This window comes from Aspergillus brasiliensis (genome assembly GCF_001889945.1).
Source record: "Aspergillus brasiliensis CBS 101740 unplaced genomic scaffold ASPBRscaffold_7, whole genome shotgun sequence".
Classification (NCBI taxonomy): domain Eukaryota; kingdom Fungi; phylum Ascomycota; class Eurotiomycetes; order Eurotiales; family Aspergillaceae; genus Aspergillus; species Aspergillus brasiliensis.
The window spans coordinates 673,443-687,344 of record NW_027137448.1 but is presented as its reverse complement, the minus strand read 5'-3'; the positions used below and the strand labels follow the sequence as shown (position 1 = coordinate 687,344).

The following is a 13,902-nucleotide window of genomic DNA, read 5'->3' as shown; positions in this document are numbered from 1 at the left end:
TTATTGCTACAGATCCCCCGACTCAAAGCGTGTATGCATGCCTAAGGTGTACATACAGCAAAGCAACATTGAACTGGATGATCCAGACCCGCGGCGGCCGTCCACCATCCACGCACTTCGTCAGACTCCCAATCCCTCCCCCCGAAACCTGTTTCAATGCGGCACCTCCCCGTTCCGGTCGTCATTGTTGGCTCTGGATCTGCACAAAGAAGCGCACACCCGTATCACACGCCATAGTAACTAACCCCCGTCAATCTACCTCTTACCCCCTATACTACCTACCTATCGCAGACAAACACCCTCTATATCCCACGACTAGGATTCGTCCGGAACAACCGACACTGCAGAGACGCAAGCTAGTACTACCTGCATGCCACATTCCAGACCTGCTGTTCGTTCGTTGTTTGTTGGGCGCGCCCGCGCGCACCCTTATCTCTTTTACCTTACATACTTACCCTGCATTTAGTCAAGCATACGGTATAACGTTGTTTTTATAGTACCGCAGAAAAAAGCTACTAACCGGATTTCCGACTCTGCCTGGGAGCCACACCTCGTCTTACTTTCCTTTCCTGAACAGACCAGGTAGCTTTCGTTTTGCTGCCGGATTTGGATGGAAACTCTTCAACCCAACTGTCCTTTTTTTACGTACCCTTGCTGGCGGGGCCCCACTCCCTGCCTAATTTTATTTTCGCCTATACGGTATATGCAGTCTTGCTACTTACAGTGCTTGGTACGTACCACTATTTGATAAGAGTAGGTAAATGTTCGCATTTGGCTTGGTGTAGGTGCTGCCACCTGATCTTACTAGTATCTTTATACTACTAGTATATATATAAGCCTCCGGGGGAGTGTGATGTCTGGCCAGACCTTCACCTGTAGTATTGGGTGTACTTACTCCTCAGGCCAACTACCAATTGGACTTGAATCGTCCTTTTAGTACACTATCATATGGTGAAATGATCGAACTTTGCAAGTGCGCTACTTAGTTGTTAGCACGCTAAGAGATCAAGACTGCTCTTGCCAATTAGATTGAAAGCCCGGTTGTGTCACTGATGATTCAATACATAGTATCATGAACACTGATATTTATGGAATACTGTGTACTATTTACTCATTACCTTAAGATATTGGATCATGTTCTGATTATAGCACAAACAAATGAAACTTCCAGCAGCTGCTGGAGTCGTTGATTTCGCATGTAATCTACAAGAAAACATCAACCAAAAAATAGTAGTAGTAGTATAAACTACATCACATAAAAGCCCGACATGATTTCTACTGTATCACACACACACACACACACCACCCCAACCATTGCTGCCACAGACAGCCCAGCCTGGATGATCTCCCCCTTCTCCGAATTGCCCTTGTATATACTCTTTTTCAGGGAATAAAAATCAACCAACATTGATATCAATTAATTAAAATCCCTTACTCAGCATCCTCGAGCTCAGTACGACGACGGGCCTCAGCCTCCTCCTTCTCCTTCTTCTGCAGGAAGATCAGAGCGTTGATCTTGTCCTTGATGGTGTGCTCAGTGCTGAGGGTACCAGCGATCTGCTCGCGGCCGATCAAGCTGGCAACAATGCTAGCACCGACGATGAAGGTGAGGACGAAGCGGTACATGCCGTACCAGGCGGGGGCGCGGCCCTGAGCAGCGGCACGGGCGTCGTTGTAGTACAGGAAGGTGAAGGCAAGGAACTGAGAGATCAGGGCATACTCAACGGGGAGCAGCAGGGTGGGCCAGGCAACGGCGGGGGCGATAACACCGGCAGCGTAGCGCTTGTAGCCGTACTTGCCGCCGTAGCCGGCCCACTCGAGACCCCAGTGGACGGCACCGAGGAAGGACAGGATCTATCCGTTGTTTGATCTTGATTAGCTTTCGGGGTTTCACTCATCGGGGAGGGGAGGGAGCTTGTGCTGAAGGCTCAAGCTGGGTCTAGGTTTACTTACAACAGCACCGTAGCCGACCTGGATGGGCTCGATCATGTGCAGCATCAACTCGGCGCTCTGGCCAGAGAAGAGCAGACCGTCACCGGCAAGAGCGGCGGTCTTGACCTCCCAGGCGAGGTAGACGGTCTCCAGGGAAGTAGCGAGGTAGGGGATGACACCGGCCATTCCGAGGTAGAGGGCCTCCTTGGGGACGGCCTCCAAGCTGAAGGTATCCTTGATGACTTTCTATAGATTGAAAGAGGGACTCATTAGCGCATTGGATCCCAGAGGTATCGCTGGGAGGCTTAGTTGCCCCGCAGAAGAAGCGATATCTGGGGAGATTCGGAATAGGAACACATACAGCCTCAGTCTTGATACCGGCCATCATGTCGGGGTCCTCGCCCTCCTGTGGATATTTGATCAGCAATTGACTCGATTATAGTGCTCATTTCGCCTCAGTCCCAGCTCACCTTGGACGACGTGGAGGCATAGCGGACGAGAGCGGTGGTGACGGGCTTGCGAGCAGCCAGAGCGAGGCTGGGGGAGGTGGTCGGGCGAGCGGGATAACGAGCGGAAGAGGTCAAGGGAGCCTTGAAGACATTGTTGGACAGGGCCGAGCGGGCGACCGAGGCATTGGAGCTCGAGATAGCCCTGAGGACAGAGCGGGCAGCAGTGGTTCTGTACAGCATTGTCGTCTAGACAGCTGATTTTTTTTCCCGATAGCCGCGGTTAGCAGTGGAGGCTGGAAGAGCTCGGAAGCAGGCAAATCGGAGGTATACACACCCAATTGAGCTGATGGAAGAAGGAGAAAAAGGTGCAAGAGCGGAGATGAGGGTATTCACCCAGAAATTGGTCGAGATTGACTCGTGGGAGTGGAGATGTCAGGCCGGGGAAGCAATTCGATCCTGGAGACCACGAATGAATGAGGTGATATTATGCTGAGGTGCAGTCACGTCGTTCTCCGGCACACCACAGACACCATTCCCGCAGGTGTCATAGACAATGCCTCAGGCATGACTGGTCCAAACACCCACGCGGGCTGACTCAGCCACGAGGGCTGCAGCCCTAGATAGCTAGTCCCGAAAGGGAAGGGGTCCTCTCAGCTCAGGCCATGCCATGGCAGAAGCACCGACGTCACTCAGGGCCCGATTCTAGTGAGTTACTGAGCGTCCGAGACAGTTGCAGAGTGTCTCCGTAACTGCTCCGTACCGCGTCACGGCGTTTACTTACGCAGCGCTCTATCCACCCTCTCTTTCCCCCCTATTAGTGATTAGTTTCTCTTTCGTATTATCATCGGCCCAGCACATGCCTTCCCAGGTACACTCGCCTATCTAGAGACAAGTCTCGTCCTCCACTCTTTCACAATTGGGTTACTGGGCCAAGCCTGATACCCAACCTTCGTCTACCTACTATTTCCCCCTCCTCTCCCTGACACTTTTCCGTCTACCTGACTGCCGCGGGAATACGTCAGCTAGCCTTCCACGTTCCTCTTTCGTTTTCTCCGCACTTGATTCACTATCTATACATCTACTTTTTGTTAGGCCATTGCTTGCACTTGCCGCCCGCAATTTACATCGCGTGCACACGGAGCTAACCTTCTGCATGGCTCTTTTCGCTATCGTCTGCGAGTGCAACTAAAGCTCGCGCATCCTAGAAAGGTCTTTTCCATCCTATTCGTTTGTTTGCTTGATCGCCCTTCGTTCTCCCCGCCAATCTGTAGTTACCAGATCAATGTCATACTGACTATGTGCTTCATCTAAATCAGGCTGGCCTAAACGATCAGTTACAAATAATTCTTTCGTCCCTCACGGTTCCCACGCAGAAGCCCCCGGCCCGGGTTACGGCCGCATCCCGCAACCATGTTGGAGGGACTCGTCGCCAACTTGCTCAACCGCACCCTGGGCATGTACATCAAGAACTTTGATGGCAGGCAGTTGAACATCGGTATCTGGTCTGGCGATGTGAAGCTTCATAACTTGGAGCTTCGACGGGAGGCCCTCGATCAATTACGCCTGCCGCTCAACGTTGTAGAGGGACATGTCGGAGAGCTCACCCTGTCGATCCCCTGGTCGAATCTACGAGGGAAGCCAGTTAAAGTTGATATCGAAGATGTGTTTCTACTTGCGGCTCCCAAGGAAGACCAGGACTACGACCCGGAGGAGGAAGAGAAGCGGGCGCATCACCTGAAGATGGAAAAGATCGAGAGCGCGGAAATGCTCAAGGAACGCAATACAGAGGGCATGAGCCAGGAAGAGCAGCGTCGGAACCAAAGTTTCACCCAGAGCCTGGTGACGGCTGTTGTCGACAACCTTCAGATATCCATCAAAAACGTGCATTTTCGCTACGAGGACTCGATCTCTTCGCCTGACCACCCCTTCGCCCTCGGTGTGACACTGAAGGAGCTCAGTGCAGTCAGCACCGACTCCGAGTGGAATCCTACTTTCATCCAGTCAACCTCCAGCACGACCCATAAACTGGCAATCCTCGGCGCCCTCGCAATCTACTGGAACACCGATGCAAACCTTCTGGGTACAGGTCGGGGTTCAGACATAGGCGCGGAGGCGCAGGGAATTGGCCATGCGGAGTTAATTGAGAAGTTAAGATCGGGAATCGATAGCGAAGAAAATGTTCAGTTCATGCTTCGACCGGTCAGTGGACGTGCCGGTCTAGAGATGGACAAGTCTGGAGGACACGATAGGGCGGCGATTAAAGCGCGGTTGCTCTTTGATGAACTCAGTTTCGTCCTTGACGACCACCAGTATCGGGATGCGCTGATGCTCGTTGATCTCTTCCATTATTTCATCCGCCACCAGGAATACAGGAAATTCCAGCCAAAGTGCAGGCCAAAGGAAGATCCCCGCGCTTGGCTGAGATTTGCTGGGGAGGCTGTACTTAGCAAGATTCACGAACGGAATAGGCGCTGGACCTGGGACTACATTAAGGAACGGCGGGATGACCGTATCGCGTACATTGACTTGTTCAAGAAGAAAAAGCGCGAGGAAACCTTGACAGGTGCAGACGCTGAAAACTTCGAGCGCCTGCAAAGAAAGCTCAGCTACGAAGACATCCGTTTCTGGAGATCGCTGGCGAGGAACCAATTAAGAAAGGAGAATGTGGGTGTCAAGAAGCCTGCGCAGCAGCAGACCTGGTCAGAATGGTTCTGGGGCAGCAAGAAGGAGGAGTCCGAGGAGACTACCATGACTGAGGAACAGCGGCAAGAACTATATAATGCTATTGATTGGGATGAGAAAAAGGCAATCGCCGACAGTGTTGATGTCCCAAGAGACTGGGTGAAGCTGCAGGTTAATGCAGGTCTTCGAGCTGGAAGCTTTACGTTGAAACGTGATCCCCACGGGAGGGCGAACGAGATCATGCAGTTCGTGTTCGACAACTTCCGAGCCAAAGCCTTGCAGCGCCCTGATTCCTTCTTCATCGATCTCAACCTCGGTGGCTTGCGAGTGTATGATGGAACAACGGAAGGGAGTCTCTTCCCCCAGATCGTTAAGGTCAAAGATTCATTGCCAGAACCGAAAAACCGTTTATCCCAAGCTTCTGACAGCCAACTGGAGCATGATGCCGGCGATGATGCTTCTGACTACAGGGACGGCTTGTTCCACTTGGAACTCGAGAAGAACCCCCTCGAAAGTGACGCCGACTCGGTCGTGAAGGTCAAAATGAAGAGTATCGAGGTCATCTACAATCCGAGGTTCATCGTTGAGGTTGTCAAGTTCTTCGAACCACCCGAGAGACACATGGAGTCGATTGGGGCCCTTCTGGACACAGCAGGTGCCACCGTGGAAGGCATCCGACAGCAAACCCGAGCGGGCTTGGAGTTTGCTCTGGAGGAGCACAAGAAGGTTGATGCACAATTTGACATTCATGCGCCCCTGATTATTGTTCCTGAAAGTATCACGCAAGAGAGCTCACTCTGTTTGATTCTCGATGCTGGTCACATTAGTGTCAATAGTGAACTCGTCGATCGACAGACAATGAGAGACCTTCAATCGAAGCAGAAGCGGCAATACGAGGAAGGTGACTATAAGGAGCTCGAGCACCTTCTCTACGACAGGTTTCTTATCAAGTTGGACTCTACCCAAGTCCTTATTGGGCCCGGTATTGAAACCACCAAGGCACAATTGACTTCCGATGTCCAGGCTCGGAATTTGCACATCATTGATCGCATCAATGTGGATTTTGTCTTAGAAATGTGTATTGTGCCAAAAGTCACTGAGCTCACTCGAACTCGCATTTCCGGCCACCTCCCAGAACTGCATGCTTCCATGTCCGATACTAAATATAAAGGTCTCATGAAGCTGATCGACATTGCGATACCCAGCTTTGATGATGGTAGCACGCCGAGCAATGCCGCCAATAAGACGAAAGAAACTACTGTCGCTGTTAACAGAGCGAGGTCTTCCTCTTTCCAGCCTTCTATCTTGAGAGAGCTTCCTAATGTTGACGAAGATTCTGATGATGAGTCTGACGATGAACAGAGGAGGAAGAGCGTTGACAAGCCAACCAACATACATCGCCGGGACTTCGAATTCAAATTCACGGTCGGTCGCCTTCGTGGCTCACTGTCTCGATCCGACACGAAGGATCCGCTCCGTGACCATCTGCTGGTTGAGCTGGTTGCTGAAGGGTTTGCGCTGGACTATTATATGCGGCCGTTTGATATGGTCGCGGAAGTTGTTCTGAAATCTTTGAGTGTTGACGACTACATTGAGGAGAACCCAGTTCCAGAGTTCAAAAGGATCCTATCTTCTAAGGGCTTCAATGCCGACGAAGAAAAGGACCTTTTCCATCTGAAGTTCGTTCGAGTTAAACCCGAGTCGCCTGTCTTCCAGTCGACGTACGAAGGTGTAGCGATGAACCTTGATATATCCGTCTCTACCATCAACCTTGTCGTCACCAGAAAAACGCTCTTGACACTGCTTGACTTCATTTTACTGACATTCACGAACCCGGAACAGCCGAACAATCAAATTACTCAGTCAAGTGAGACTGACCAGGACATCAGCACTGTTCCAGAACAGCCGCAGCAAAGCGGAAAGATCCGTATCAAAGCCGACTTGAAGAGTATAGCTCTCATTCTCAATAACGATGGTGTTAGACTGGCTACTCTGAGCCTCAACACAGCCGATGTGGGCATTTCGCTCGTAGACAAAACCATGCTGATACAGTCACGCATCGGCAGCTTGACCTTGATTGACGATGTCAACACAGGAGCTTCAGAAAACTCCGATCTTCGCAGGCTGTTAACCATCGAGGGCGAAAATTTTGCGGATTTTAAATATGAGACTTTCGATCCTGAGAGTGCAACTTACCCGGGATATGATTCCGAAGTATTCCTGCGATCAGGCTCGATGAAAATCAATTTCTTGGAAGAGCCTTATCGCAAAATAATCAATTTCCTGGTCAAGTTCGGCAAGATGCAGGCTATCTTCAATGCTGCTCGGCAAGCTGCAGCCAACCAGGCCAATCAGCTTCAGGAAAATGCTTCTAGAATGCGTTTCGATGTCGTGATCATGACCCCAATCCTGGTCTTCCCAGGCGCCATAAGGGAAGACCTTCCCCATGATACAGTTACTGCTCACCTGGGTGAGATTTACGCTAAGAATACCTTTGTCCCTCTCGATGAGAATGATAAAGACGGTCCTGCTGTTAATCTCATCTCCTCCGGGATCCGCAATATTCGGTTGACTTCGAAATTCCACTATGACGAAGGAACCGCAGAGGAGCTGGAAATGATTCAGAAAGTCAACCTGGAATTCAGTATCTGCTATCTCGAGCATCAGCAAGACAATCCTCGACCGGACATGGAAGTTGAGGGGTCGCTGTCTCCCATTAACCTTAGGATATCGCAGAAACAGCTCAGATTTTTACTGGATTTGTCGAAGAGGGTTCCCAGTGCATTTGCGACTGATACTGAACAACAAGAACTAGAGGCCATGGAGTCACTTCCCTCATCCGTCACAGACCCCACTAGGGAAGCCGAAACTAGGGCAGTCCAGACCAGGCAAGCTCAAGAAACAGCAGCACCAGGAGCAAGCCCTAACGACGAGACGTGGGTCCGGCTTGATATGATCTTCAAGGTGGATAGTGTTGGATTAGAGCTCATTCTTGCGAATGACGATGCGCCAGTCGGGTGCTTGGAAGATGCTAGCCTTTCCAAGTTTTCACTCAATGACACACGCGTCAAATTGCGCATGTTGACCGATGGCTCCTTGGAGTCTGAGCTACTTATTCACTCACTCTCCATTCGCGACAGTCGCAATAAAGATACAAACAAGTTCAGAAAGATCATGTCGCTGATCAATAACGATGTCAAGCAACAGTTCATGGCCAGCGTCTCCATGACGCCAGGACCGAACAATCATCTTATAGCGATGCTGACCATCGACAGTCCGCGAATCATACTTGCCCTGGACTACTTGTCAGCTTTGCAATCTTTTGCCAATACGGCTTTCGCGACGGAAGAACCAGTTGTCGAAGAAGACGGCGACGAGTCACCTGACGAGTCGGAGCCAAGGACCAGCACTGCCGATAGCATTGAAGAATCTACAATAACGCCCTCAAGTGGAGGCGATGCGCCCGCTGCTGACCGTCAGATGACTGTGTCATTCAGAGTCAACCTCGTCGATGCTCAAGTTATAACTATCGCAAACCCGGCCATTACGCATACGGAGGCCATCGTTCTTGGAACGAAGCAGATGCTATTTTCACACCAAAATGTCTCTACACTGCAGGTAAGCAAGGTGGGGATGTTTCTATGCCGCATGGACAAGTTCGAAACAAGCAGGCTTCGTATTCTGGATGACTTTACCCTGGAAGTTTCCATGGATAGTCGCCCGCAGGAGAGGGGCTCTTCTTTAACCTCAATAAATGTCCATATCGAGCCGTTGGTTCTACGTCTTTCTCTTCGCGATATTTTGATGGCGATACAGATTGTCAACAAGGCGTCTGAGATGAGAGCCCAAGGAACACAGTCCGTTGAAAGTGACGAGCCGAAGAAATTATCGGAAGTTAAGAGCACAAGACCGATATCTTCTAGGAGACGATCCAGTGGCAGACAGACTTCAGCAGCAATGGTTTCGAGGAATCAACGGCACTCGAGTGCCACAGCCGACAACTCAGATCGGGAGCTCGTTTCACAACGCTCTGCCGTCCTGAAGCGGGAGGAGTTGACTGCTCAGGTTGATGGCATTAGGGTGATCCTTATAGGAGACCTTCACGACCTTCCACTGCTCGACTGGAGTGTCAAGAAGTTCAACGTTGACATTCGTGATTGGTCCTCAACACTTCATGCCGATACCAATTTCGATACATTTGTCAATGTGTATAACTTCTCCAAATCAGCTTGGGAGCCCCTTATAGAGCCCTGGCAGCTAGGGTTCCACGTGGCGAAGGAGACTGCCCCTGAGATCCTCTCTATAGATGCCTACTCTCACAAGACGATGGAGCTTACTGTCACTTCAGCAACAATTGTCCTGGCATCAAAGTCGTTCCAGTTCCTATCAACGGACGAAGATGTTCTCTCCAAGCCGAGGGGTGCTGATGCGCCCTACCGGATTCGCAATTACACAGGCTTCGATCTGCATGTTTGGGCCGATGTTAGTGCCGATGAAGAGGGGCCGGCTGCTAAACTGGCTGATGGTGAAGAATATCCTTGGCGATTCGAGGATTCTACTGCTATGCGTGAGACGCTTGCGCCAGAAGGCCATGCTGGGCTTGTTGGAGTTAAGCTCGAAGGAAGTGGTTTCGACAGCGTGAGCCGCATTCCCGTTGTTCGTGAGGGCGAGATTCTGTACGGCCTAAAGCCTAAGAAGGACGGCATTCTTCACCAACTGCTTGTGGAGGTCAAGCTGGGTACCGACAACGTCAAGTATATCACCTTCCGCTCGCCCCTGGTTGTTGAGAACAGCACACAGATACCTGTAGAGTTAGGCGTGTTCAACCCTAGCGAGGGTCATCTTCTGAAGATTGAGAAGATCCTTCCTGGCGATTCGCGACCTGCGCCTGTTGGAGCGGCGTATATGCACTCCCTTGTTATTCGTCCTGATCAGGGTTTCGGCTACGACTGGTCTCGTGAACAATTGCATTGGAAAGAACTCTTGCGTCGGCCAACGCGAACAATCAAGTGCATTAGCGAAGGCGGACAACAAGCTCCTCCTTTCTATTTCCAACTGCATGCTACTTACAACGCCCGAGATAAACTAACAGGTATCTACCCTTACATGCGTCTCCGGATCTTTGCTCCGGTTGAGATTCAGAACCTGCTTCCTTACGACTTCAAATACCGCATTTATGACAAGAACACTAAGAAAGACTGGACGAACTTCCTGCGCAAAGGCGGTGTGAGCCCTGTCCATGTCGTTGAGCTGTCTCATTTACTGCTCCTCAGCGTCGACTTGGAGGACACTGTCTTCAAGCAGAGCGACTTCGCAATCATCAATGGCAACTCTCAAGACTACAGAAGAGAGCACGTGCTTTCGCTGAAAGATGATCGAGGCATACAGCTTCGGCTGAAGCTCCATTACTTCAACGTGCCTGACAGCGGTGGAGCTTTCAAGATATCTGTCTACAGCCCTTATCTCATCTTGAATAAGACCGGACTTCCTATGGAAATTCAAAGCAAGGCCTTCTTACAGTCAGCGCGGTCGGCGGCTGGACAGGGCCTGATGGCTGATTCGAGGCATGGTGGTCGGTCGCTTCCTTACATGTACTCCTACCAGACGGACGACCAGAAAAATCGTTCCATGTTGAGAATCGGTGAATCTTCTTGGAGCAAGCCCCAGAGTTTTGAAGCCATTGGGAGCACATTCGAAGTCGTTCTTCCTGACAGGCACGGTAGATCCGAGATCCATTCAGGTGTGTCTGTCGCCGAGGGCGAAGGCAAATACAAATTGACGAAGGTCGTGACTATCGCACCACGCTTCATTCTGAAGAACAAGCTTAACGAGGACATCCTGGTCCGGGAGCCTGGCTCGTCAAATGTTCTACAGATCAAGAGCGGTGAATTGACACCCCTACACTTCTTACGCCAAGTTGTGGACAAGCAGCTGTGCCTCTGCTTCCCAGGAGTAAACAATCAATGGTCATCGCCCTTCAACATTGCCGATATAGGAACTGTGCATGTCAAGCTTGCCAAAGCGAATCAACGCCAGAGGCTTATCAAGGTTGATGTTATCATGGAGGGTGCAACTCTGTTCATACATTTCAGCTTTGAACCCCGCAACTGGCCTTTCTCGATGCGGAATGAGAGTGACATGGAATTCATCTTCTTCCAGGCTGTGAGTACACTACGTCTGTCTCTAAACTTGCATTGCTAACGCAATTGTAGAACCCGAACCTTGAAGACGATGAAGAAGACAGGTCCAATGGCTGGCGACCTATTCGCTATCGCCTTCCTCCTCGCAGCATTATGCCCTATGCCTGGGACTATCCGGCCACCAAAAACAAGTCTCTTGTCTTAACATGCAAAGGAAAGGAAAGACATATAAAACTTGCTGAGATTGGAAACTTGATACCAATGAGGATTCCCCCTACCCAGTATGGAGAGACTCAGAAGATCATTGATATCAACATTGTTGCAAATGGTCCAACTCAGACTCTAGTCTTGTCGAACTTTAAGGCATCGAAGAGTATCTACAAGCAAAAGGGACAAGCCTCGCAGAGCAGTTTGAGCACTGGCTTTGAGGTGAAGGAACTCGATTCGGATGTCAACTTCAAAGCCCAGCTTCGGCTTGGAGGCATTGGCATCTCCTTGATCAATCAGAACTTGAGGGAGTTGCTCTACCTAACATTCCGCGATATTGAAATCAAATTCAGGGAGTCAAGAGTCTACCAGACTCTGAACACAACCATCAAGTGGATTCAAATCGACAATCAGCTTTACGGAGGCATCTTCCCGATTTTGCTGTATCCCAGTGTGGTTCCAAAGACTGGCAAGGAGATGGAAGCGCATCCAATCTTCCATGCCATGGCCACGCGCGTCAAGGACGACTCTTATGGTGTACTCTATATCAAATACGCCACAGTCCTTCTGCAGCAGATGACGCTGGAGCTTGATGAAGATTTCATTGCCGCGATGCTCGACTTTGTTAAGGTGCCTGGTGCTTCATGGTCTGAGCCGCACGAAGGGAAACTCTGCGATGAGGACTTGAACATTCCAGAGCCGCAGAATGAAGGTGCCGCTCAGGATGTGTATTTCGAACTCCTTCATCTGCAGCCTATGCAGGTTGATATCTCTTTCATGCGCACTGAGCGTGTAAACGCGGAAGATGCTCTGCAACCGTCCAATCCGCTGATGTTCTTTGTTCATGTCATGACAATGTCAATGGGCAATGTCAACGATGCCCCGGTACGCCTGAATGCACTGATGCTGGAGAATGCGCGTGTCTCTTTTGGAGTACTTGTCGGCAACATCCAGAGGCACTATACGCAAGAATTCCTTCGTCAGGTGCATGTAGTCCTCGGCTCTGCGGATTTCTTGGGCAATCCTGTCGGGTTGTTCAACACTGTCAGCTCTGGTGTGGCAGATATCTTCTACGAACCATACCAGGGACTGGTTATGACTGATCGGCCTCAGGAGCTGGGTTACGGTATCGCAAAGGGTGCTACAAGCTTTGTGAAAAAATCCGTCTTCGGATTTTCTGATAGTATGGCCAAGCTTACTGGAAGTATGTCCAAGGGCTTGGCTGCTGCTACCCTCGATAAAGAATTCCAAGATCAGAGACGGATGTCAAAGTCTCGGAACCGGCCAAAGCACGCCTTATATGGCATCACAGCAGGTGGCAATGCCTTCGCAACCAGTCTAGCAAGTGGAATCGGAGGACTTGCCCGTCATCCACTGCAGGGAGCTGAAAAGGAGGGTATTCAAGGATTCTTTAAGGGTGTTGGTAAGGGCGTTTTAGGTTTGGCGACGAAACCTGCGATAGGCGCCTTTGACCTTGCCTCCAGTAAGTTCATGACTACAAATTTCGAAGCTAATAAGATACTGACCCGAATTAGATCTGGCTGAGGGTGTGCGAAACACGACAACTGTATTTGATGCCGAAGGACTCGACCGTGTTCGTCTCACTCGCTTTATCGCCACTGATGGTATCGTGCGGCCCTACTCGCAGCGCGAAGCATTAGGACAATTCTGGCTCAAGACGGCCGATGATGGGAAGTACTTCAACGAGGATTATATCGCACACCTGGAACTTCCAGGCCGGGACATGCTGGTCATGTTGACATACGATCGGATTATCCTCGTGCGCACCAAGAAGCTCCGCACCGAATGGGACATGCGGTTGACGGACATTCAAACTATCTCCAAGGAGCGTACAGGCATGAGCATTACTCTCAAGGGTGGCGCCAATGGACCCTTCATTCCGGTTCAAGATGAAAGCTCCAGAAACTGGCTGTACCGACAGATAGCAATTGGTGAGTGAACATACGGCTCGAACAAGTACCTGGTTACGATGCTAACATCCTTCTAGCCGTCAACGCGTTCAACGAGAAATACAATTCTCGCGCCTAAAAATAACACATTTCCCGTTTTCCTTAACGATGTTATGTGGGCCGATGGTTGGGTAAATTTTTCCTATAAGGGTTGATTCAAAGTCCGATATGACATGAAATGGTTGGGTGGCTGGTGAAAGGCAGAGGCTGTAATGATAACGCATTGCTATTGTTCATCTTTTTGGTCTTTTCTCCCATGTTACAGCAAATTAAGCGAGTGCCGTTCTATTCGCGCAGCTTGTCTTTTCTTTTTGACGATGTTTGTTAATGTACATACATGCATTACCTGGTCTGCTACGCAGTGGTTGATTTAATAGTGTTCCTTATTGACCCTCAACTCTCAACTAGGAGCTACAGTCTACAGGGTACTACAATGGATCCCAGGCGGTGGTAGTTCCGGTAAACTTTTTAATTCACATGACAATAAACTGAGTAGTAAAGATCATGGGACAATACCCACAG

General features: G+C 50.2%; 2 protein-coding genes across 2 annotated transcripts; one reads left to right on the top strand and one right to left on the bottom strand.

Moving 5' to 3' along the window:
- Positions 1–1,236: 1,236 nt before the first annotated feature.
- Positions 1,237–2,761, bottom strand: ASPBRDRAFT_43954 (DUF3429 domain-containing protein). The gene is made up of 5 exons (XM_067625093.1): positions 2,716–2,761; positions 2,403–2,635; positions 2,294–2,338; positions 1,954–2,178; positions 1,237–1,854 (listed from the first exon to the last, which is right to left on the bottom strand). The coding sequence occupies exons 2-5, from the start codon at positions 2,619–2,621 to the stop codon at positions 1,432–1,434; spliced, it is 912 nt and encodes a 303-aa protein (XP_067478291.1). The 5' UTR covers positions 2,622–2,635; positions 2,716–2,761; the 3' UTR covers positions 1,237–1,431.
- Positions 2,762–3,791: 1,030 nt separating this feature from the next.
- Positions 3,792–13,459, top strand: ASPBRDRAFT_196577 (membrane morphogenesis protein VPS13; the record flags this gene model as incomplete). Its single annotated transcript, XM_067621008.1, has 4 exons — positions 3,792–11,225; positions 11,276–12,893; positions 12,946–13,362; positions 13,419–13,459. 4 exons carry the CDS (start codon positions 3,792–3,794, stop codon positions 13,457–13,459), a joined length of 9,510 nt encoding a protein of 3,169 aa, XP_067478290.1.
- Positions 13,460–13,902: the final 443 nt, after the last annotated feature.

Excerpts from the sequence above, each read along its gene's own strand:
- ASPBRDRAFT_43954 (XM_067625093.1), bottom strand. The coding sequence starts at position 2,621 with ATGCTGTACAGAACCACTGCTGCCCGCTCTGTCCTCAGGGCTATCTCG. Across the intron at positions 2,339-2,402 it reads ATGCCTCCACGTCGTCCAAG|GAGGGCGAGGACCCCGACAT; the intron begins GTGAGCTGGGAC and ends AAATATCCACAG. Across the intron at positions 1,855-1,953 it reads AGGTCGGCTACGGTGCTGTT|ATCCTGTCCTTCCTCGGTGC; the intron begins GTAAGTAAACCT and ends AACAACGGATAG.